This window comes from Schistocerca nitens, chromosome 7 (genome assembly GCF_023898315.1).
Source record: "Schistocerca nitens isolate TAMUIC-IGC-003100 chromosome 7, iqSchNite1.1, whole genome shotgun sequence".
Lineage (NCBI taxonomy): Eukaryota > Metazoa > Arthropoda > Insecta > Orthoptera > Acrididae > Schistocerca > Schistocerca nitens.
Window position 1 is genome coordinate 546,063,098 of NC_064620.1, and position 26,758 is coordinate 546,089,855.

The following is a 26,758-nucleotide window of genomic DNA, read 5'->3' on the forward strand; positions in this document are numbered from 1 at the left end:
CTGCTATGTCCGTCTGCTGCTTCCCCTCTGCCGATTTCCTTCTCCTCCCACTGAGTCCCGCCCCACACCCTCCTCACTCCTTCTCTCTCCTCTCTCCGTACATCTCCTCTCCCCTTTCTCCAACTGTCTCCTCAAGTCCTCTCTTTCTGGTCATCTACTATGCCTTTTCTGTATCCATTTTCTCCTCTCCATCTCTCTAACCATCTCCTGCTCCCTCTCTCTCTCTGTTTGCTCCTCCTCCTCCTCTCTCTATCCATGTCCTCCTCTTTCGTTCCTCTGTCAATCTATTTCTCCCCCTTCTCTATCTGCCAATCGGCTCCTCTTCCCTTTCTCTGTTCATTTCTCCACCCACTTCACATCTGTGTCAGTGTCCTCCCCCCTCTTTCTTCACATCTCTTCCTCCCTCCCCACCTTTCTCTCTCACCATGTCAACACCCCCAGTACAATAAGAGGTAGATGGTAGTTACATCTACAGTATTTCTTTCTGGATGGTAGGCAATATGTGTAGCAAGTTTGGTTCAAATCGATACACGGGCTTAGAACGACTTTTTTCACATGCCTTCCCCCGCATACACACGCGTCATATACACTACTCGCCATTAAAATTGCTACACCACGAAGATGACGTGGTACAGACGCGAAATTTAACTGACAGGAAGAAGATGCTGTGATATGCAAATGACTGGCTTTTCAGAGCATTCACACAAGGTTGGCGCCGGTGGCGACACCTACAACGTGCTGACATGAGGAAAGTTTCCAACCGATTTCTCATACACAAACAGCAGTTGAGCGGCGTTGCCTGGTGAAACGTGGTTGTGATGCCTCGTGTAAGGAGGAGAAATGCGTACCATCACGTTTCCGACTTTGATAAAGGTCGGATTGTAGCCTATCGCGATTGCGGTTTATTGTATCGCGACATTGCTGCTCGCGTTGGTCGAGATCCAATGACTGTTAGCAGAATATGGAATCGGTGGGTTCAGGATGGCAATACGGAACGCCGTGCTGGATCCCAACGGCCTCGTATCACTAGCAGTCGAGATGACAGGCATCGTATCCGCATGGCTGTAACGGATCGTGCAGCCACGTCTCGATCCCTGAGTCAACAGATGGGGACGTTTGCAAGACGACAACCATCTGCACGAACAGTTCGACGACGTTTGCAGCAGCATGGACTATCAGCTCAGAGACCATGGCTGCGGTTACCCTCGACGCTGCACCACAGACAGGAGCGCATGCGATGGTGGAGTCAACGACGAACCTGGGTGCACGAATGGCAAAACATCATTTTTTCGGATGAATCCAGGTTCTGTTTACAACATCATGATGGTCGCATTCGTGTTTGGCGACATTGCGGTGAACGCACATTGGAAGCGTCCTCGCCATACTGGCGTATCACCCGGTGTGATGGTATGGGGTGCCATAGGTTACACATCTCGGTCACCTCTTGTTCGCAATGACGGCACTTTGAACAGTGGACATTACATTTCAGATGTGTTACGACCCGTGGCTCTACCCTTCATTCGATCCCTGCGAAACCCCACATTTCAGCAGGATAATGCACGACCGCATGTTGCAGGTCCTGTACGGGCCTTTCTGGATACAGATAATGTTCGACTGCTGCCCTGGCCAGCACATTCTCCAGATCTCGCACCAATTGAAAACGTCTGGTCAATGGTGGCCGAGCAACTGGCTCGTCACAATACGCCAGTCACTACTCCTGATGAACTGTGGTATTGTGTTGAAGCTGCATGGGCAGCTGCACCTGTACACGCCATCCAAGCTCTGTTTGACTCAATGGCCAGGCGTATCAAGGTCGTTATTACGGCTAGAGGTGGTTGTTCTGTGTACTGAATTCTCAGGATCTATGCACCCAAATTGCGTGAAAATGTAATCACGTGTCAGTTCTAGTATAATATATTTGTCCAATGAATACACGTTTATCATCTGCATTTTTTTCTTGGTGTAGCAATTTTAATGGCCAATAGTCTAGGTTTCACACATATTTCATCTGTATCGCTAGCGAATATTGCCCTGCAGTTTCGTTTTCACGCAGCTCAATGTTTATGACGTAATTTCTTCTGAACTATGTGTCCTACAACGATATAGTTTGTAAGCGTCCGCCTGCTTAGCTGGGTGCTAACGTGCTCGCTCCCGTGAAACCGGGCCCAGGTTCGATTCCCGGCCGGGTTGGAGATTTTCTCCGCTCGTGGACTGGGTGTTGTGTTGTCCTCATCATCCTTTCAATTACATCACCAGCGCGCAAGTCTCCCTATGTGGCGTGGACTGAAATAAGACTGGCACTTGGCGGCCGAACTTCCCCGGATGGGGCCTCACAGCCAACGATGCCACACGCTTATTTTATTTCGTATTTGAAGTATATATAGGGGCGCATATGAATACAATCTGCAAAATTTGTCGTGATTAGCGGTAGTAGTAAAAAAAGTAATAAATTTAAACGTCACGCATAATACGGCAGTTTTCTGCAAGACCACGAAAATGTAGTAGGCAATAAACTTCTTTGCTTTCATCATTTTTTGGACGTTGTCGCCGAGAAAAATGTTTCCTAACTGTTTGAAATTATGCGTAAACTTTGTTCTAAGTCACTAAGTGATCTCATTCTAAAATATGAAGAAATGAAATTATGAAGAAATGAGTCAGTGGTCAAAAATCCTGCTCGAATGAGGGGATCATCGTTGAGATAAAGATTCATTTTAGAGTGCTTGACACTGTTATTTATTGAAAAGTTAAAACAATAGCAGGGATATCTGAAAGTGTATACAGTGTGTTAACTGTAAATTCGGTGATAGGCACCGCAGACCTGAATATGTACACTGCCCAACTGAATTAAAGATTCACTTTTTCGAAACCCAATATTTGCCTCCCATTTCTACTGTTATAGTAGAAAAGCGTAGAATCCTGCGACGTCAACCTCGGGTTCGACAATGCTTCAAACAGCAAGATGTCGACACTTGTGAAAAAAAGGCCACAGATCGGAATTTATGTGAATTGTAAGGTGGGTTAATGATGTCACATTGGCACCAAATTTCACCATAATTCTGCCCAATGACACTGTGGATCTCACTCGATGAGCAGCTCGTCACAGCCCCTCTTACCTAGATTTCACCCCTTCTTTTAACGTCTGTACGATGGAAGTTCGAACAGCGACACCCAGCGTAGAAGTCATGCGGTTTGCTAATGGGTGGCAGAAGATTACGTCTCAGACGTACCGCCGGTAAGAATCGACACCAAAAGGCCTAAGAGTGTGGCATAAATGGCGTGAATGAAACCACACTTGCCCTGGGGCGTTGTTTCCAGCACATTTCGTAGCTGAAAACGACAGTTCGCAGTGCGTTGAGCGAAAGGAAGAAGTTCTTGACAACGTCTGACATTTCAACCTTTGTCGAAGGATATTGTGAGGCTGCATCCCCATTGCTATTTTTGCTCTCGTGTAAAGGTTGGAACCACTAATGACCGTTCAAAACTAATCAACGAAATGTTATCGTGAACCGAAGCAGCAAAGGGCACTTTTTCAATCTTCCTGTGGCGTGATCGCACGGGTGTGAAACATTAGTTTGTGTGTGAATAAAACGTCAAAGGTTCCCTCTAACACCGCCCCCCTGTTCGATAACACCCACGCACCTTTGTTGAGCACGTTAGAAATGTATCTTCAGGAATTTCGACAACAAATGGCCTGGTTTCAGGACTGGTGCCTGAGGATTTGGCAACCGATACCGCCTGGTGGGATTTGCCTAACTTCAGGCGCTAGAGCAGCCGCGAAGCTAAACTGGTGTCAAAGTTTCTGACAGGTACATTTGTACTGGGGTTGGGTGGGGGTGGGGGGGTCTTAGAGGGGCCCTCTGTCGTTTCATTCACACACGTCTTCATCTTGGACTCCCGCGTAGTTGCACCACAGCAAACCGGACAATATGAAGGCTGAAAAAGCTTAAGTACCCTTTGCCGCTTCGGATCACGTTAATATTTCGTTGAATGGTTTTGAACGCTCTATAGTGGTTCCAGCCTGTACACGAGAGCAGAAATTGTGAACACGTGCAATTGGAATGCAGCCTCACAATGTCTTTCGAGAAGGGTTGAAACGCCCTAGGGTTTCATCGGTGCCAAAAGTTGTCAAGAACATCTTCCTGTCACTCAAAACTCTGCGAACTGTTGTTTTAAACTGTGAAATGTGTGGGAACCAACGCCCCAGGGCCAAGGGTGGTTTCATTGAGGACATCTATGCCACCTCCTGAGGCCTATCCATGTCGATTCTAAGCGGCGGTGTCTCTGAAATTTTTTCCTCTTCTACTCGTTAGCAAGCTCCGTGATTCAAGGCTGGGTGTCGTTGTTCGGACCTCCATCGCAGAGACGTCAGAAGAAGAGGTGAAATGTGTGTAACAGGAGCTCTGGCAACTTTCTCATCGTGTGACACATGCACTGTGGCGTTGGGCAGAATTGTAGTAAAATTTGGTGCCAATGTGACATCATTAACCCACTTTACAGCTCACATGAATTTACGAGCTGTGGTTTTTCTTTGCATGTGTCGACACCTCACTATTAGAAGAATCGACGAGGCCGAGGGTGACGCCGTAGGGCACCACGCGTACAGAGAAAGATTTTCGGAATCTTTGAGCCACATTTAAAATCTATACGTCGAAGGGTTCATTCAAGTGAGTGATCCTTTAATTTTGTTGCACAGTGCCCTCGGTGGCTCAGATGGATAGAGCGTCTGCCATGTAAGCAGGAGATACCGGGTTCGAGTCCCGGTCGGGGCACACATTTTCAATATGTCCCCAATGAAGAACATCAACGCCTGTTTGCAGCTAGGGTGTTCATTCAATTATCATTTCACTTCGTGTATTAGTTTATGAGAATAGGACAACTGACAAATCATATGCTGAGGAGTAGTTGGTTGAAAGAAGACACTCGTCGCCTTATAATTGCGATCTAAACGTAACAGAATTAGCATGGGAGAAAAAGAAAGGGCTTGTTAGGGTGCGCAACATATCAGGGTACGTGTCTGCCGCAAATGTACGGAGTCTCATAGACACTTCTTTTCCATCAGTTGCTGCTGAAGATTGTGACGGATACTGCAAAAAGCGTGCAGGAGACAGAGGAATAACGCTGGGCTGGTGTTGACTATATTGCTGTCGATGAATTTATCTTGAAAACAATCACATCTGAAGTAAGTGATGATGAGTCAGACACAGACACACACACACACACACACACACACACACACACACACACACACACACACACACACAAGTGGATGATGGGAAAAGTGAAATGAAACTTCCTGGCATATTAAAACTTTGTGCCGGACCGAGACTCGAACTTAGGACCATTTTCTTTCGCGGGCAAGTGCTCTACCGTCTGAGCTACCTAAGCACGACTGAAAGTGAAATGGTTGTGCAAAGCTACCAGTATGTAAAGTATGACAGCTTCAATAAAAGGGAAAACGTCTTCCATGCACTGTGTTGCAAGTTTTACCTCTGAAGAAAGACATAACTCATCAGGCTGTAGTTGAAATACAAGGTGTAACAGGTGTAAGTACAGATATTTTTATACGTGGTGCCTTCATATGTCGGCCGTGGTGGCCGAGCGGTTCTAGGCGCTGCAGTCTGGAACCGCGGGACTGCTACGGGCGCAGGTTCGAATCCTGCCTCGGGCATTGATGTGTGTGATATCCTTAGGTTAGTTAGGTTTAAGTATTTCTAAGTTCTAGGGGACTGATAACCTGAGAAGTTAAGTCCCATAGTGCTCAGAGGCATTTGAACCACTTTGAAGCCTTAATATGTACGCACATCAGTGTGTTGGTTGGTCTTTCTCGAAAAGTCGTTACACAAACACTTCAGAAACTTCAGGACCTGACGTTTTCTGCACTGCCGAAACTACACGTGCACTGCGTACACACGTCCACATTTCAATACATGACCTTCTGTCCATGGGAAAACAAGCATTAGTGGCTTGCCTGTGCCACGCGTACGTGTAGGTACTATCCAACCTAAAAACAAAACTTGTAATAGCTGTAATTATTAGTCTGCAGACGGCGTAAATAATGATGTAATGTTGTCCAAGACACCGACCTCAGTCATCATTAGAAATATGTACATTTATACCCAGGACTCCCTATATTTATATGCACTACTTGTTTCGGGCTGTCGGGATCACCCAGGAAAAAATGATAGTATTACTTCTATATGGTACTGTTTCCTTTCCATTTAGTAAGTGCATGTAATTGATGCAATTAATAAATTCGCTGATCATGTCGTTAATGAGATAATTTCAGTTTCGATTACGAACAATACATAAACGATCTGTACTTCAGTTTGTGACTTCTGCTTCCATGGAAGCATGAAACAGCGGTTTCGATACCTGCTCACAGGGGGGTTGCTGTGTATCTAGGGGCCAGATTTGCTTCTTCTGCTTCCCTCAGAAATCCTCTTTCGTAGTCGCCAAATTATAGTTAACACTAGAATTACAGGCTGCATCGGGTATGATGCTAGTGCTATGTGTGGCATTAGGCGGGAAAAAATACCCAGACGGGGGAGGGGGGGGGGTATTTGTATGACAATAGCTGGAGGGACTTGCTGGGAGCAAAAGAGCCAAGCATGTCCCCTAGACAGACGGTGACATGGTGAGGAGCATTGAAGGGTGGTTCCCACTTGCCTCCCTTTGCCTGGTACTTCGGTGTTTGTTGCATGTATTCCAATCTCTGCCTCCCTCTTCAATTTTTACTCTCTACAGCTCCCTCTAATACCATGGAAGTCGCTACCTAGTGTTTTAACGGATGTCCTATCATCTTGTCCCTTCTTCTTGTCAGAGTTTCCTAGAAGTTCCTTCCCTTGTCGACTCTGCGGAGAATCTCCTCATTTCTTTCCTCTGCAGATCCGCATAATTTTCAGCATTCATGTCTAGCACTACATCCCAAATGCTTCACGTCTCTTCTGTTCCGGTTTTCCCATTGTCCATATTTCTGTGCTCCAAACGCACGTTCTCAGAAATTCCTTCTTCAAATTAGGGCCTGTGTTTGATACTAGTAGACTTCTCTTGGCCAGGTACGTCCTTCTTGCCAGTGCGAGTCTCCTTTTTATATCCCCCCTTGGTCGGTTAACCATTTCTGCTGCCTAGGTAGACGAATTCCTCGATTTCGTCTACTGCATCATACATAATTATGATGTTAAGTTTCTCTTAGTTCTCATTTCCGATACTTCTTATTACTTTCGTCTTTCTTCAGTTTACTGTCAATCCATATTCTGTACTCATCAGACTGTTCACTCCATCCAGCATATCCTGTTATTCTTCTTCCCTTTAACTAAGGATAGCAACGTCATTAGCGAATCTCTCATCATTGATACCCTCTCGCCTTGAATTTTAATCCCACTTTTGAACCTTTCTTTTACTTTTGTCACTGTTTCTTCGATGTACGAGTTGAAAACAGTAGTGGTGAAAGACAACATCCCTGTCTTATACTCGTTTTAATCCGAGTACTTCGTCGTTGATACTGCAGTCTCGTTGTTTCGTCTTAGTTCTTGTATATGTTGTATATTACCAGTCCTTCCCTATAGACTACCCTTATTTTCCTTAGACTTAGAACATCTGACACCATTTTATGTTGTCGAACGCTTTCTTCCAGGTCGACAAATCCTATGTACGTTTCTTAATTTACCTTATGTACCTCTACCATTATCAGCTGCAACATCAGAACTGACTCTCTGGTGCCTTTACCTTTCCTAAAGCCAAACTGGCTGTCATCGAACAGATCAGTTTTCTTTTCCTTTTCTGTATATTTTTCTTGTTTGCAACTAGCATGCACGCGCTGTTACACTGACTGTGCCATAATTTTCGCACGTGTCGGCTCTTGTCATCTTCGGAATTGTGTTGATGATACTCTTCTAAAAGTCAGTTGGTATATAGCGAGACTCATAGACTTTACACACGAACGTGAATAATCGTTTTGTTGCCACTTACCTCAATTATTTTAGAAATTCTGATAGATTGTTAAGTCATTCAAAACCAAACTAAAACTAAACTCCGTCCTAACAGGCCTTGGAAAGCCGAACAGTACCGACCGGCCGCTGTGTCATCCTCAGACCACAGGCGTCACTGGATGCGGACACGGACGCGCATGTGGTCAGCACACCGCTCTCCCGGCCGTGTCAGCTTACGAGACCAGAACCACTACTTCTGAATCAAGTAGCTCCTCAGTTTGCCTCACAAGGGCTGAGTGCACCCCGCTTGCCAACAGCGCTCGGCAGACCGATGGTCACCTATCCAAGTGCTAGCGCAGCCAGACAGCGCTTAACTTGGGTGATCTGGCGGTGACCGGTGTTACCACTGTGGCAGGGCCGTTGGCGCTAAGTCATTCAAAGTCCTTTGAAGTTCTGATTGTGATACTATATCCCTTATCTCTTCGCTATCGCCGGCCGCTGTGGTCGAGCTGTTCTAGGCACTTCAGTCCTGAACCGCGCGACCGCTACGGTCGCAGGTTCGATTGCTACCTCGGGCATGGTTGTGTGTGATGTCCTTAGGTTAGTTAGATTTAAGTAGTTCTAAGTTCTAGGTGACTGATGACCTCAGATGTTGAGTCCCATAGTGCTCAGAGCCATTTGAACCATTTTTTCTTCGTTATCTACTTCTGTTTCTTTTTCTATCAAGTCATCAGACAGGTCTCCCCTCACGGAGGCTTCCATTGTAACCCGTGCATCTGTCCGCTCTCTCCTCTGCATTTAATAGTGGTATTTTCACTGCACTGTTAACGTTACCACCAATGCTTTTAATTTCGCCGAAGGTTGTTATGACTGTTCCGCATGCTGTGTCAGTCCTTCCGACAGTAATTTCTGTTCCGATTTCTTCACCTTTTTCATGCTTGCCTTAGCTACCCTGTACTCCTTATTTATTTCATTCCCAATTGACTTGTACAGTATTTCTGTATTGCTAAATTTCACTGAATATTTTACTTCCTTCATACATTGATCAGATGGACTATTTTTTCTATTATTCATGGTTTCTTCGGAGATAGCATGTGGTAACAAGATCGTAACACACTATTTGTACAAATGTATCCAGACACCCCTACGTAGTGCATACTGGCCACCAGAGTTCACCAGAGGCGGACCTGTCAGTGCAGAAGATGGCGGAGAGTATTGTGTTGAGGGTAGAAAATCAGAAAGAGCAGAATAAGTCGCTTATGAGAGTTCGGTGACTTTGAACGTGGAGTAGACATTGTGTGTCACCGGGCTAACACATCTATTAGGGACATTTCAACCACTGTAAAGGCTGCCCGGTTGGTTATGTGACTGTAAAGTGGAAATGCGAAGGAACAACTGCAGCTAAATCGAGATCAGACAGACCTCACCTATTAAAGGACACAGACTGTCGAGCGCGGCTGAAGGTGAATGTAAAAACGGGATACAATCAATGGAAATAATCGCTCGTGAGTTCCAAAGCGTCAACGGCAGTCCAGTTAAAACAACGACAGTATGTAGGTGTAATGTCTCTTTCTGCTATAAGTTATATGAGGATTCTATTAAGTTCGTGAAGTTGAAATTTCGTAAAGCTGTCTTTCATAAAACCTCGTAAGAAACAATTACAAATAAGCAATATTATATTTGCAGTTTGCCAAATTAAACTTTAAATTCTGATTGAAAACGAGCACCAGGTTCCCTACAAATAATATCACATGCGTTAGCGTAATAAAATTTATGCAAAGAGGCACCCGACGCTTAATAAATTGTATCACTGAAAATAGTCACTTTATGATAAAATAAATCTTGTGATTTGATGCTAATTAATTCTGATAGTATTTTTAATTAAGTTCTTCTGCTCCGGCTTCGTCGTATTTCCCGTGGAAATAAAAAGTTTAAATGCGCCGCGTAATGGCGGCCAACTTTCTAAGTCAAAGATGATCGCAGCTAGCTCCGCAGTAGCTGCAAAAAATGCTACACAAACTCTTACGTTATAACAAATGTTGCGTGGGTTCCTTAAATGATTACTCTGCACTCCACATTAGGATATTATATTTTCGTAACTCTTTTACACATCAATTCTGTTCTAATAATTAAATGAGAGCAAGACAAAAGCTATCGCAATACAATCGTACTTTCTGCACTCAAACAATAGCTAAGACACAAGAAAACATCAGAAGACGACAAAGTTCGTTCATTGTCTTTCCGTCCTTTAATAATATGACAAAGATTATAGTGTTCTTTAGTTTACACATTTCATCTTATATCACGGAGAACAATGTCTTTTTTCTATTATCAGAATCGATAAATTGTCTTTAAAGTTATTTCGTCACTTTGTCCGTATTATAATTAGGCATTTAAGTTCACACAACATTATGCATGTATAGTTCTTTTGTCGTTATTTATATTGTTCATGTCAAATATATGGAAAGGAACACTACATAGGGAGTTAAGAAAAGTGGGGTACAGTTCTCGAACAGCTTCTCATAAGCCGCACATCTTTGTACTCAATACTGAGCGACGATTGAAGTAAACGCCACTGAACGATGGATGAGTGGAAGCAAGTGGTTTGGAATGGCGAATCACGCTAGGCCCTGTAGCAGTCCAATCGAAGTTTTTGGGTCTAGTGAATGCCTGGAAAACGTTACTTGCCATCATGTGTACTGCCAACAGTGAAGTACGGAAGGGGTAGTTTACTGTACGGCGAGTTTTCGCGGTCTCCAAACTGCGCTTAACAAAACGCTAAATGCTGAAGGATATGAAGACATTTTACAGGATAGTGTTACGCGCATGGTAGAGGAGACAATGACTGTACTCGAATCGGCGTGATAGCGCATCATGCCGTAAAGCAGCACCTGTGAGGGTATGGTTTTTCGACAGTAACGTTCCTGAAATGTACTGGCCCTGCACAACTACACATATTCCTGCCCAGGACACTTTTTGGATAAGTTAGAACGTCGACTTCGTTCCCGAAACCGGTTTGCTACATCTTACCTTCTCTAATTTTGCTTTTGAGAAAGAATGGCCGTTCATTTCTCCATGGACATTCAGACATCTCTTTGAAAGTGCCTCTAGAACAGTTGAAGCCGTCATAAAGCCAAGGGGTGCAGAGGCCCTACATTAATGTCCACTAACAGGTGTCAGCATCCATTTGATCAGATAATGTACTGTTATACACGAATCTGCAGTGTGTACTCTTGCGTTGTACTGCATGAAATAACGGCAGGTGTTTTAGTCAGTTGTTAGTTTTTTGAAAAAAGTGGCAGATAAACAGCCCTCACCTGAAATTACCGGAATTAAATAAATCAGTTACCTATGGCAAAGTTTATGCAGCGCCGCGTAATTAACATAACTAGCAAATATAAACTATGTTTTCCAAATATTTTTGTGTGGCAGGTTTAATCCCATGAATTAAAAGAGTTACAATTACTGCCACAGCTCCACCTAACAATGAAAATATTTTCAGATCACCACAATGAATTCTTATTTGTTTCAATTTTTTCCCGTCTTGCCGCAGCTACACAACGACGCTGACAATGCTACAATCACTAAGAACTGCGTACTATCTGATGATCGGTCGGTGGGCGACTCGAAATCCGTAATGGGAAAATAAAAACTGTAGCGTCAAAAAGGCGATTGGCAACAGTTTCAATAGTGGGAAATAGTATAAATGTATGGATTTTTCCAGAAAAATTAACATTGTCGGTTGGAATAGTTGCGCGCAGTGTATTTGCAATAGTATGAGATACAGTATACTGACTAATGCAGTCAGATAGTATCGCAACTGATGTCAGTAGTACAGTACACAAGAAGAATTCAACGATTTAGATGGCAGAACGTGGAACTTAGTATAAAGGCAGTCGGCTCCGTGCGATGTTAGTGTGTGCATACATGCATTTCCTGCAGATAGGAAATAGACACCTTTAGTGACATTGCGAATTGTGTACACAAACAACGATTGTGACGTAGCCACAAGCAAAACAATTATCATGTAATGGAAAATCAAAAATCGGTGCGTGGAAGACAATGGGACTCTTTGATCACCAGACCGCGGAGAAGTTGAACCGTTCAAGTACAGTGATTTATAATTTGGTTAGATTCGGCCCACGATACGGACAAAACGGAAAATATGTGCAAAGTAGTAAATTATCTGAAGCATCGAAACGGTTATTTTTGCGCAAAGTAAGGGCAACAAACCGTTATTCTTCTCAACTTGCTGCTGATTTACAATTGCCAGTAACTGCCTTAAGTGTACGACAAATTTTGTCAGATGAAAACAACTTGCATTCAAGAGACGTTGCAGAAATCTAGTATAACACCAAAACTAAACAGGTTCGATTGGAGTTTGCTGAAAATCGTCTGCCCTGGACTTCAAAATGAGACAAACTGATCTTCAGTGATGACAAGAAGTTTAATTTAGATAGGTAGGATGAATTTAAATATGATTGACGTGATTTGTGGGCAGAGTAGCAGGTAGAAATGAACAGTGGAAGTGTTATTATTTCGACAGCATTCTGCACTAAATGTAAATCACCCATTGCTTGGGTTACCACTAAAATGAACTGTAATATGTACTGATATTCTCGAGACAGAATGGATTAGAATGTACAAGCACCTAAGGGACGAAAGTCTAATTTTTCAACAAGATAATGGATCTCTGCAGATTTCTGTACAACAAAAACGTGGTTTGAAGGTAAAGATATCGATGTCTTGTACTAGCTTGCACGTAGCCTGGATACGAAACCCGTAGCAAACCTTTGTGAAATACTTGCAAGGCGCGTTTGTCGCAATAAAAGACAATCTGAAGCCGTATGTGAGCTGAAGTGAACGACATGAGAAAAGTGACAGTTTCACTACCTTAACAAAAATCAATATCGAAGAGAATTTTTGACGTAATTAGGAAGAACAGAGGGTGGACAAAGTACGAGGGCCGTTCAGAAAGTAACCTCCGGTTGATTTAAAAAAATACACCAAGTTAAATAAAAGTATTTTAATATATACATCTTACAACTACATCTTTGCACTATTTTTCTACATAGTCTCCATAGCGATTGAGGCACTTATCGTATCTCTTCACAAGCTTTGAAATTCCTTCTGCATAAAAATCACTCGCTTGTGCCTGGAGCCAGCCTGTGACCGCATCTTTGAGCTCTTCGTCGTCATCAAACCGCTGTGACCCGAGCCATTTCTTCAAATGCATGAAGAGGTGATAATCACTTGGCGCCAGGTCTGGGCTGTAAGGTATGCTGACTTCCGGTATCGTTTTTTTGCACGATAACGCCCGTCCTCACTCTGCTCGCAGAACAACGGCCCTTCTTGAGTCCTTCAAGTGGGACGTTATCAACCATCCACCTTACAGCCCAGACCTGGCGCCAAGTGATTATCACCTCTTCATGCATTTGAAGAAATGGCTCGGGTCACAGCGGTTTGATGACGACGAAGAGCTCAAAGATGCGGTCACAGGCTGGCTCCAGGCACAAGCGGGTGATTTTTATGCAGAAGGAATTTCAAAGCTTGTGAAGAGATACGATAAGTGCCTCAATCGCTATGGAGACTATGTAGAAAAATAGTGCAAAGATGTAGTTGTAAGATGTATATATTAAAATATTTTTATTTAACTTGGTGTATTTTTTTAAATCAACCGGAGGTTACTTTCTGAACGGCCCTCGTACATCTACATCCATATGGATTCTCTGCAAATCACATTTAAGTGCCTGGCAGAGGGTTCATCGAACTACCTTCACGATTCTGTTATTCCAATATCGTATAGCGCGCGGAAAGAACGAACACCTATATCTTTCAGTACAAGCTCTGATTTCCCCTATTTTATCATGATCGTTTCTCCCTATGTAGGTCGGTGTCAACAAAATATTTTTGCATTTGGAGGAGAAAGTTGTTGATTGGAATTTCGTGAGAATATTACTCCGCAAAGAAAAACGTCTTTGTTTTATTGATGTCCATTCCAAATCCTGTATAATTTCAGTTACACTCACTCCCCTATTTCGCGATAATACAAAACGTGCTGCCCTTCTTTGAACTTTTTCGATGTACTCCGTCAGTCCTATCTGGTAAGGATCCCACACCGCGCAGCAGTATTCTAAAACAGGACGGACAAGCGTAGTGTAGATTTGCTACACTTTCTAAGTGTCCTGCCAATAACACGCAGTCTTTGGTTAGCCTTCCCCACAACATTTTCTGTGTGTTCCTTTCAATTTAAGTTGTTCGTAATTGTAATTCCTAAGTATTTAGTTGAATTTACGGCATTTAGATTAGACTGATTTATCGTGTAACCGAAGTTTAGCGGATTCCTCTTAGCATTCATGTGGATGACCTCACACTTTTCGTTATTTTGGATCAGTTGCCAATTTTCGCGCCATACATATATCTTTTCTAAATCTTTTTGCTATTTGTTTCGATCTTCTAATGACTTTACTAGTCGATAAACGACAGCGTCAGATGCATACAACCTAAGACGGATACTCGGATTGTTTCCCAAATCGTTTATGCAGATAAGGAACAGCAAAGGGCCTATACCACTACCTTGGGTAACGCCACAAATCACATCTGTTTTGCTCGATGATTTCCCGTCAGTTACTACGAAAGGTGACCTCTCTGACAGGAAATCGCGAATCCAGTCAAATAACTGAGACGATATTCCATAAAATAAGCAATTTCACCGCAAGCCGCTTGTGTGGTACAGTGTCAAAGGCCTTCCGGAAATCCAGAAATACGGAATTAATTTGAAATCCCTTGTCAACAGCACTCAACACTTTGTGCTACGCAAGCACGAGACCTCGTCCTCACAGCTTTACTTCTGCCAGTATCTCGTCTCCTACCTTCCAAACTTCACAGGAACTCTCCTGCTACGAACCGTGCAATAACGCAACAGGACAGTGAGTGCCTTTATATCAATTTCCATCCAGGAAATGCAAACAACTTATTTTGTAACTCGTTTTATGAAAGGAACTACGTAATTCCGTCATGATTATGTCTTACGTGTATTTACTACCTTGACAATGAAAGAAAAAAAATGAAATGATCGTACACCATTGTTGGCCGGGAGGTCCAATTCGGGTTTGGCCGCCAAGTACAAGTCTTTCAGTTGGCGGCATATTGGGCGCCTTGCAGCAGATGATGACAACACAACACACCCAGCCCACGAGTGGTGAAAATCTCCAATGCGACCGGGAATCGAACCCGGGCCCGCTGCATGGTAGGCAAGCACGTTACCACCTAGCGAAGCAGGCGACCACTTTCACAATAAATTCGATACATGTATGCTTCAGACATTGTGTATTTCGAGGGTCACTCCAAAAGAAATTCTCACTATTTTTTTTAAATGCATCTTTTATTCTACTCGTTTGAAAGTTTTACAGTGTGTAGATACATCCTTTAGGAACAATACTTTCATTTCTCCACATAATTTCCATCCCTCTCAACTGCTTTACGCCATCTAGGAACCAGCGCCTGTATACCCGCACGCAAAAATTCTGGACCAACCTGTTGGAGCCACTGTTTTGCAGCGTCCACAAGGGAGCCATCATCTTCAAAGCTTGTTCCACGAAGAGTCTTTCAGCTTGCCAAAGAGATGATAGTCACATGGAGCCAGGTCAGGACTGTGTTGTCCATCCGAGTTTTGTGATCGCTTCCATGGATTTTTGACTGACACGTGGCCGTGCATTGTCCTGCTTTTGCCGATGTCGTCGAACACGACTCAGTCGACCTTGAAGTTTCTCCAGTGTCGTCACATATGCATCAGAATTTATGGTGGTTCCACTTGGCATTATGTCCACAAGCAAAAGTCCTTCGGAATCGAAAAACACCGTAGCCATAACATTTCCAGCAGAAGTTGTGGTTCTGAATTTTTTTTCCTTGGGTGAATTTGCATGATGCCACTCCACTGATTGCCTCTTCGTCGCTGGTGAAAAATGATGGAGCCATGTTTCATCACCTGTCACAGTTCTTCCAAGAAATTCATCTCCACCATTCTAGTACTGTTCCAAAAGTTCGCTGCATACCGTTTTTCTTGTTTCTTTGTGAGCCACTGTCAACATCCTGGGAACCCACCTGGCACAAACTTTTTTTAACGTCAACACTTTCAGTATTCTGCAAACACTTCCTTCCCCTATCCCAACATAGCATGACAATTCGTTCACTGTGATACTCTGTCAGCAGTGACCAATTCGTTAACTCTCTGCACATTGTCTGGCGTGTGTGCAGTACGGGGCCTGCCGCTGCGAAGACAATCCTCAATATTGCCGCGCCCACTTTCATCATGTAACCTGCTTGCTCACCGACTAACTGTACTGCGATCGACAGCAGCATACACGTTTTTCAACCTCTTGTGGATGTTTTCCACTGTCTCGTTTTCACAGCACAGAAATTCTATGACAGCACGTTGCTTCTGACGAAGTGTAGCAGCCATCTTGAAGACATGCTGTGACGATGCCATTCACGGGAACAGGTTGAACTAAGTTTGGAAACAAGCGGGAGGCATGTATCTACACACTGTATAACTCTCACACATGCAGAATGAAAACTGTATTTTTACAAAAATAGTGTGGGTTTCTTTTGGAGTGACCCTCGTACATGCGTAGGAACCTGGCCGTTACATTGATTTCCACTACTGTGTTACTGAAAAAAATTTGTACAGTCGTCCATTTGCAAGTGAAACATTAAAAGAAATGACTAGTAATGATGCATGGTATGCTCTGCCATGTTTGCAGAGTACGTGTGGATCTACCGGGTGATCAAAAAGTCAGTATAAATTTGAAAACTTAATAAACCACAGAATGTTGTAGATAGAGAGGTAAAAATTGACACACATGCTTGGAATGACATGGGGTTTTATTAGAACAAAAAAAAAAAAACAACGAAGTATTGCTAGACGCGTGAAAGATCTCTTGCGCGCGTCGTTTGGTGATGGTCTTGTGCTCAGCCGCCACTTTCGTCATGCTTGGCCTCCCAGGTCCCCAGACCTCAGTCTGTGCGATTATTGGCTTTGGTGTTACCTGAAGTCGCAAGTGTATCGTGATCGACCGACATCTCTAGGGATGCTGAAAGACAACATCCGACGCCAATTCCTCACCCTAACTCCGGACATGATTTACAGTGCTTTTCACAACTTTATTCCTCGACTACAGCTATCGTTGAGTAATGATGATGGACATATTGAGCATTTCCTGTAAAGAACACCATTTTCGATTTGTCTTACTTTGTTATTCTAATTATTGCTATTCTGATCAGATGAAGCGCCATCTGTCGGACATTTTTTGAACGTTTCCATTTTTTTGGTTCTAATAAAACCCCATGTCATTTCAAGCATGTGTGTCAATTTGTACTGAAACGGAACTTGTTGTACCGTTCCAATGTTTTATTAAATTTCTAGCACGCAGAAATTATTAGCAAGAGTTTTTTCTCTTGATGGTAATACCTCAGCTGGTGTCCAAAAGGAGAGAATGGACTAAACATTGTTATTTATTGATTTTTTTCTGTTGTGTACCACGTTTCCCATTTTCCTTTCCTTTGTGTGGCTTGGACGGTATAAATGAGTGAGTGTGTGAACTAGCAGAAAGCTTTAGGCACAGATTGTAACACTGCATGAATGGTCGTTCTGGGGTAGGGTAGTACCAACCCCCCAAGCGTGAACAACTTTAGCAGAGTCCAAGTTTGCGGGTCAGGGCGAAGATGACACGTAGGCGCGCGTATTGGCTCTGTCAGGTTGGCGCGCGACCCCCACCACGTTTGTAAGCGGAACGGTTAGGCGAATTCGGTTGGAAGAGCACTTGTTCCTGGGTCGTGGTGCTGGACAGACATGGAGACGCAGCTCTCGTTTTGGTAATGTTAACATAGGTATTAGATTGTCTGAAATCTGCTCTGTAATGAAGTCCAGATGTTGAAATCAGGTGCGAAATTACCACTGAAACCCCATAAGGGAATTGATTTTCTTAATTTACTCGAATTTCAGTAGACCTTTCGTTAGTGCCTTGTTCAGGCAACGCACCATCTGCCTTAAGCTCGCGGTCACGTTATTGCTCTGTGCTTAAAGGAAATTCACTCATTCAATGTATTTTAATCTGGTCTTTCATTTAGAGTAATATTTTGGGGGTTTTTATTTATTTTCCATATGTTTTCTTTGTGAACTTGCTTTCGCGCCACGTGGTCGGTTGGAGCAACCGCCGCATTGATAAATTGTAGTTTCGGTCTGAAAATATATTGTACACGATGAATGGTTCAAAATGGTTCAAATGGCTCTGAGCACTATGCGACTTAACTTCTGAGGTCATCAGTCGCCTAGAACTTAGAACTAATTAAACCTAACTAACCTAAGGACATCACACACATCCATGCCCGAGGCAGGATTCGAACCTGCGACCGTAGCGGTCACGCGGTTCCAGACTGAAGCGCCTTTAACCGCACGGCCACACCGGCCGGCTACACGATGAATAATCATACGATAGTGAGCGAGTGTAAAATAGGGAAGGAATAATCGTGTGTGTCCATATTTTTCTGGGTTTCTGTTGGCTACTGAAACTTGGCCATGTGGGTTGAACAGCATTGAAGTGATGTTTCTTGCGCACCCCCATAACGAGTTGATTTGTTGGCGATGTTGTGCGTTAACTAAAATACTCGTGCCACTAGGAAAAGTATCGGATTTTAATGCCCAGTGATTTGATAAAGATTTGCAAAATACTCTTCCACCCTGATCTAGTTTTGCTTGTATTATCTTTGCGGAACTTGTTCTGAGTAATCTATAGTAACTGAATGTAATGACCGAGGGTTTAGGTATAATTGTGCGGTTGTATAGAATTACATTGAAGCCAGGTCTGCGCTCCTCTGTCCCATTCCATAATTACGTGGCGAAACTGAACCATGTTAACTAGAGACCAGTTTTGATTATGTACATTGCAAGAGAAACACGACCAGTTGTTGAAATACCATCGGTACTGAATAAATATCAATTAATCTCTACCCTCGACTGATTATTTACTCCTTCCATCATAAAGAATAGGCGGCAGTCAGTACCACAGTCGAATTCTGGGTCATGAAAGCAAATAAAAGCTATATAATGCCTATTAAGCCCTGTGTAGGTGCCTTCTGTAGTGGTTCAAAAAAATGCGTTATCCGTTGCGTTCAAATTTCTACCGGTTCGTTAAAACCTTCCGTTGGAAATTATTAATACCCAGCAATAACTCGGACGGGCCAGTAATTTCGTGGACCACACGAATTTAAGAAACCGTTTACTACAGACGGTAGCTTGCAGGAGCGATAGGACATGTCAAAGTGACGGTAATCTACCTACTTAGGTGGACGTACGAGGTGCGGCTAGAAAAAAACCCGACTGATGCTGGAAAAAACATTTATTTACAATTATTTACCATTTCATGTTATCTCCTTCAATGTACTCTCCTCCTCGGTCTCTACACCGCTCCATACGAATTTTCCACTGTTCATAGCAATGCTGCAGATCATTTTCGGTAAGTCCATACATTACTTCCGTCGCTTTTTCTTTTACTGCTTCAACAGTCTCAAATCTAGTTCCTTTCAAAGCTGACTTGACTTTAGGGAAAAGAAAAAAGTCACATGGGGCCAAATCAGGTGAGCAGGGTGGATGATCTAAGATGGGAATGTTGTGTTTTGCCAAAAACGTCTTCACTGACAACGCACTGTGAGCTGGGGCATTGTCTTGGTGAAGGATCCATGACTTTTTTCTCCAAAAATCGTTCCGTTATCTCCGTACTCGTTCACGTGGGGTAGCCAGGACGCTAATGTAGTAATGCTGATTCACTGTTTGTCCCTCTGGTACCCAATAAATGTGCACAATCCCTTTCATGTCAAAAAAAACAATCATCATTGCCTTGAATTTCGATTTTGACATTCGTGCTTTTTTTGTCGTGGAGAATCAGGAGTTTCCCAATGCATCGATTGGCGTTTAGTTTCGGGATCGTAAGTAAAAAACCATGATTCATCGCAAGTAATAACATTTTGTAAGAAGGTGGGATCACTTTCAATGTTTTCCAGGATGTCAGAACAAATCATTCTTCGGCGTTCGTTCTGTTCAATTGTGAGACACTTTGGAACCATTTTTGAACACACTTTGTTCATGTTGAAACTTTCATGAAGAATCTGCCTAACACTTTCCTTGTCATCTCCTGTTAACTCAGACACTGCTCTGATTGTTAAACGGCGATCTTGTCGAACAAGTTTACCGATTTTTTCAATGTTTGCATCAGTTTTTGCTGACAATGGTCTGCAAGTGCGAGAGTCATCACTGGTGTCTTCGCGGCCATCTTTAAATCGTTTAAACCACTCAAACACTTGTGTTCGCGATAAACAATCATCGCCGTACACTTGTTGAAACATTACAAACGTTTCACTTGCAGATTTTTCTAGTTTGAAACAAAATTTGATGTTAACACGCTGTTCTTTCTGTACACTCAACATTTTCTGACGCACAGACAAAACGTCAACTACTTAAAACAGACGCCACGGGCAGACTGAGTGCAGGAGGCAGATGAAACTCGAGCACTGGGCGGAGCGAGAGTCACGTGACAGGCCACGCGACTTTCAGCCCTATTGCATTCGTTTTATTGTTTCACCAGTACTAGTCCGGGTTTTTTCTAGCCACACCTCGTATATCACCACCAGTACTGGAAGGTTACGTTGCAATACCTCTCTATCTACATTATTCCGTGATTTTTTTCAGTTTTGAAATTTATACTGACTTTTTGATCTCCCGGTAGATGGAGCGCACTGTACATCATAATTAAGTGGCAGGGTAGGTTGTGGTTTTACTCGTAGCGTTAATCCGTTTGTGGTCGGTACGAGCGCCGGCGCCTCACCTGCACTGGGCGACAGCAGCTTGATGGACTGCGCCGCCTCCGACACGGCGATAGCCGCCGCCAACAGCGCCAGCGCTGAAACCAAGACCCGGGATGCGCGCATCGCTCAGCCGGTGCTTCACAGGATAATAATGATCAACGGGCAGAGCGGCGCGCGCTTTTAACACCGCACCAGCAGCAGCGGCGGCGATGCTTTCCCGTCTTCTTATTTTTCACGCAAGGTGGCTGGCCTTGAGGAGTTCTCGTACCTGGGAATGCGATGACACCGCAAGTTAACTCCATCACCTTCGACATTTGTTGTTGTTTTTCCTTTTTATATTTTTCTCGGAACAGAGTGGAGAGTTAGCGGAAACTGATGCGGTTAAAAATATACGAGAACTAGCGACTCCGGCCCGGTTTCACACTGGCAGTATTCAGTATCTACGACCAGACGACTTGTGTGCCGTAGCGTATTACATTTTCAGGACATCGCGTAGAGTTACGAATAAATTTCACAGGTCAGGTAACTGGATATCATCACTTCGAACTACACGATATAGTCACATTAATGTGATCACCGTCTATGTTCGATCTCAGCGTGCAGTAACCACTCACAGACATCAGGTGGCAGCACTAGCAGTACAGGGTACATAAAGCGTGTCGGGGGGACGCCGAAAGTAGTGCAGTCGTTGTCAGAATGCGGAAACGGAGCGCTTTATCTGACGTCAAAAAAAAAAAAAAAGCATCATCATTGGCTTTCTGGCCAAAGCTGGAAGCACTTCCGAAACGGATAAGTTTGTAAACCGTTCGCGTGCCGCCGTGGTTAAAGTCGACTGTGCGAAGCGAAATGTCGTTACCCAAAGGCAGGGCTGAGGTAACTGATGGCAGGGGAGAAAGGCGTCTGTGGAGATGTTGTAAGTTCCCCACTACGTCAGTAAAATTCTTCTGGGTTTGAGGCCGCATTGTGAACTATAAAATTCCGACGCTTCGGCGACTATTGCAAGACACCTCCCTCAGTGTGTACTGCTAACTGCTGAATGAGCACTAGTTTGGTTACTTATACAGGGTGTTACAAAAAGGTACGGCCAAACTTTCAGGAAACATTCCTCACACACAAATAAAGAAAAGATGTTATGTGGACATGCGTGCGGAAACGCTTAATTTCCATGTTAGAGCTCATTTTAGTTTCGTCCACCTACGCTCAATGGAGCACGTTATCATGATTTCATGCGGGACACTCTACCTGTGCTGCTAGAACATGTGCCTTTACAAGTACGACACAACGTGTGGTTCATGCACGATGGAGCTCCTGCACATTTCAATCGAAGTGTTCGTACCCTTCTCAACAACAGATTCGGTGAGTGATGGATTGGTAGAGGCGGACCAATTCCATGGCCTCCACGCTCCCCTGACCTCAACCCTCTTGACTTTCATTTATGGGGGCATTTGAAAGCTCTTGTCTACGCAACCCCGGTACCAAATGTAGAGACTCTCCGTGCTCGTATTGTGGACGGCTGTGATACAATACGTCATTCTCCAGGCCTGCATCAGTGCATCAGGGATTCCTTGCGACGGAGGGTGGATGCATGCATCCTCGCTAACGGAGGACATTTTGAACATTTCCTGTAACAAAGTGTTTGAAGTCACACTGGTACGTTCTGTTGCTGTGTGTTTCCAATGTGATTTGAAGAGAAGTAATAAAATGAGCTCTAACATGGAAAGAAGCGTTTCCGGACACATGTTCACATAACATATTTTCTTTCTTTGTGTGTGAGGAATGTTTCCTGAAAGTTTGGCCGTACCTTTTTGTAACACCCTGTATACCGGGTGATCAAAAAGTCACTATAAATTTGAAAACTTAATAAACCACGGAATAATGTAGACAGAGAGGTATAAATTGACACACATGCTTGGAATGACATGGGGTTTTATGAGAAAAAAAAAAAGAACAAAGTTCACAAAATGTCCGACGGATGGCGCTGGACACCAAAACGTCTGTGACTGCGCATGACAATCGTGTATACAAGGAGCTGCAATGAGAGAGAGAATCAGATGCGCCAGCAGTCGCAGAATGTTGACGTTACCTGAAAAGGCGCTTTTAGTGAAGCTGTATTATCAGTATGGGGAATGTGCTAGTTCAGCGTTACGATCCTATCGCCATAGGAAGTGGATTCGAACGGGTAAAAATCCATTGACAAATGCAGCTGTGGCGAGAATGATTTCGAAGTTCGAAGCCACGGGTTGTTTAGGCGATACACCCCATAGTAGTCGACCGAGCACAAGGCGTAATGCTGCTGAGGCAGTTCAGGAAGAAATGGAGACTGTAGCGGGTTCGTCTATGCACGGGGAAGTCAGCGCTCGTGCAGTCGCACGTCGCACTGGCATTCCATACACTACTGTTTGGTTGGCACTTAGGCGTACCCTCCTATGCTATCCGTACAAAATCCATCGGCATCATGAGCTATTTACCTGGCGATTTAGTGAAGTAGAGGGCATTTGCGGTGTGGGCGTTTCAAAAGATGGCGGAAGATGACGATTGGTTGAGTAACGTATTGTGGACCGACGAAGCTCATTTCACGCTCCGAGGGTCTGTCAACGCCCACAACTGCAGAATTTGGGCTACTGAAAATCCTAGAACTGTCGTGGAAACTCCATTGCACGGCGAGAAAGTCACGGCATGGGTTGGATTTACCACATCTACCATTATCGGGCCTTTTTTCTTCGAGGAAATGCGTGATTCTGGTTTTGGAACTGCTACCGTGACGGGTGAGAGGTACGCCGATATGTTACAGAATCGCAGCATCCCCAGCCTAGCTGATAAACACCTGCTGGAATGTACGATGTTTATGCAGGATGACGCTCCACCCCATATTGCTAGACGCGTGAAAGGTCTCTTGCGCGCATCGTTTGGTGATGATAGTGTGCTCAGCCGCCACTTTCGTCATGCTTGGCCTCCCAGGTCCCCAGACCTCAGTCCGTGCAATTATTGGCTTTGGGGTTACTTTACGTCGCAAGTGTCCAAAGCTGTTTCACAGAGGAAGACCGCTCTGCAGTTCCTTCTCTAAATCCTCGCACAAACGAAAAAATGGCTGACATCGAAATAAGTGTCCAAGGAATAGAAAAGCAGCTGAAATCACTCAATAGGGGAAAGTCCACTGGACATGACGGGATACCAGTTCGATTCTACACACAGTACGCGAAAGAACTTACCCCCTTCTAGCAGCCGTGTACCGCAAGTCTCTAGAGGAACGGAAGTTTCCAAATGGTTGGAAAAGAGCACAGGTAGTCCCAGTCTTCAAGAATGGTCGTCGGGCAGATGCGCAAAACTATAGACCTATATCTCTGACGTCGATTTGTTGTAGAATTTTAGAACATTTTTTTTGCTCATGTATTATGTCGTTTCTGGAAACCTAGAATCTACACTGTAGGAATCAACATGGATTCCGGAAACAGCGATCGTGTGAGACCCAACTCGCTTTATTTGTTCACGAGACTCAGAAAATGTTAGATACATGCTCCCAGATAGATACCATTTTCCTTGACTTCCGGAAGGCCTTCGATACAGTTCCGCACTGTCGCCTCATAAAGAAAGTAAGAGCCTACGGAATATCAGACCAGCTGTGTAGCTGGAGTGGATTGAAGAGTTTTAGCAAACACAACACAGCATGTTGTTCTCAATGGAGAGACGTCTACAGACGTTGAAGTAACCTCTGGCGTGCCACAGGGGAGTGTTATGGGACCATTGCTTTTCACAATATATATAAATGACCTAGTAGATAGTGTCGGAAGTTCCGTGCGGCTTTTCGCGGATGATGCTGTAGTATACAGAGAAGTTGCAGCATTAGAAAATTGCAGCGAAATGCAGGAAGATCTGCAGCGGATAGGCACTTGGTGCAGGGAGTGGCAACTGACCCTTACCATAGACAAATGTAACGTATTGCGAATACATAGAAAGAAGGATCCTTTATTGTATGATTATATGATAGCGGAACAAACACTGGTAACAGTTACTTCTGTAAAATATCTGGGAGTGTGCGTGCGGAACGATTCGAAGTGGAATGATCATATAAAATTAACTGTTGGTAAGGCGGGTACCAGGTTGAGATTCATTGGGAGAGTCCTTAGGAAAAGTAGTCCGTCAACGAAGGAGGTGGCTTACAAAACACTCGTTCGACCTATACTTGAGTATTGCTCATCAGTGTGGGATCCGTACCAGGTCGGGTTGACGGAGGAGATAGAGAAGATCCAAAGAAGAGCGGCGCGTTTCGTCACAGGGTTATTTGGTAATCGTGATAGCGGTACGGAGTTGTTTAGCAAACTCAAGTGGCAGACTCTGTAAGACAGGCACTCTGCATCGCGGTGTAGCTTGCTGTCCAGGTTACGAGAGGGTGCGTTTCTGGATGAGGTATCGAATATATTGGTTCCCCGTATTTATACCTCCCGAGGAGATCATGAACGTAAAATTAGAGAGATTCGAGCACGAATGGAGGCTTTCCGGCAGTCGTTCTTCCCGCGAACCATACGCGACTGGAACAGGAAAGGGAGATAATGACAGTGGCACGTAAAGTGCCCCCCGCCACATACCGTTGGGTGGCTTACGGAGTATAAATGTAAATGTAGATCGACCGACATCTCTAGGGATGCTGAAAGACAACATCCCACGCCAGTGCCTCACCATAAGTCAGGACATGCTTTACAGTGCTGTTCATACATTATTCCTCGACTACAGCTGTTGTTGAGGAATGATGGTGGACATATTGAGCATTTCCTGTAAAGAACATCATCTTTGCTTTGTCTTATTTTGGCATGCTAATTATTGCTATTCTGATCAGATGAAGCGCTATCTGTCGGACATTTTTTGAACTTTTGTAATTTTTTTGGTTCTAATAAAACCCCATGTCATTCCAAGCATGTGTGTCAAATTATTCCGTGATTTATTGAGTTTTCAAATTTATACTAACTTTTTGATCACTCAGTACTACGGAGGAGAGCTGTAATTGGATATGAGGGTGAGGAGGAAGGGTATTACGTGTTCTTTTATTGGACTTTGCATTGCGTGTTGTCATTGGCGGAAAAAGGCGTTTTCCATTGGAGTTTCCTTTATTGCTTGCCATTGGTGGAAATCGGCGAGTAGGAAACTGAACGGCGACTGCACCGTAGCGTCGATTATGCTCGGTTTACACTAGCAAGTTATTGCAGCAATTTACTTGTGCGGAGGAACTTTCCGCGCGATTTGCGAGTGTAAACATATCGCCAAGTCGACTTGCGACCGTAGCAATTTATTGCGGAAGTGACTTGCTGCACGTTTTCCGCTTCCAGTGTGAACACCACGCAAGAAGTATCTGCAAGTAACTTGCAGCTTTTAGGATTTATTTCTATTTCCTGCAAGTAGCAAGCGCAAGTTATAGTGAGTATGTCGTCTGCATATTACTCATATTTAACATTTTACTTAATGTGGTGACTTAATTTTATGCAACCATCTTACATATTATATGCAAACAAATTTCAGAAATGGAGAAGAAACGGGAATGAATGAAGCAGGATACAGAACATTTTATTGAAGCCGTGGAGAGCTACCCCGAAATACGGAACGTGCATAACCGAGACTTTAAGGATAGAGTGAAGAAGATGAGCGCATTGAATGAAATCTCGTCGATATTCGACACACCTATAAAAGAAGTACATAGAAAGTAGCATAACTTGAAGACACAACCCCTTTGCCACCTGCATCCACTCGCTTGTTGTTTTAGGAGTATATAAAAAGACGATGTGTAATTATTACATGTTCTATTTACTTAGCTTGTCACTTTCCATTTTATGAGCATTAGAAAAAAAAAACATTTTTATAAGCATATCATTCTGTAAAATACAGTTTATTTCAATAAAAATTTAATTTCATTGTTGTGTTTTCACATACCTTCAAATAATTTTCCCTTTTCAAGACGTTAAAAATGGCTCTACATACATCGGGTA

At 43.7% G+C, this 26,758-nt stretch overlaps 1 protein-coding gene across 1 annotated transcript in view; it reads right to left on the reverse strand.

Moving 5' to 3' along the window:
* The window catches only part of LOC126195035 (U-scoloptoxin(16)-Er8a-like), a 59,809-nt gene extending 38,844 nt beyond the window's left edge, over positions 1 to 20,965 (reverse strand). The window contains exon 1 of the mRNA XM_049933478.1: positions 20,807 to 20,965. Within this exon, the coding sequence (XP_049789435.1) occupies positions 20,807 to 20,909 (103 nt within the window). The 5' untranslated portion in view covers positions 20,910 to 20,965. The remainder of the gene's footprint in view (positions 1 to 20,806) is intronic.
* Between the last annotated feature and the right edge of the window lie 5,793 nt (positions 20,966 to 26,758).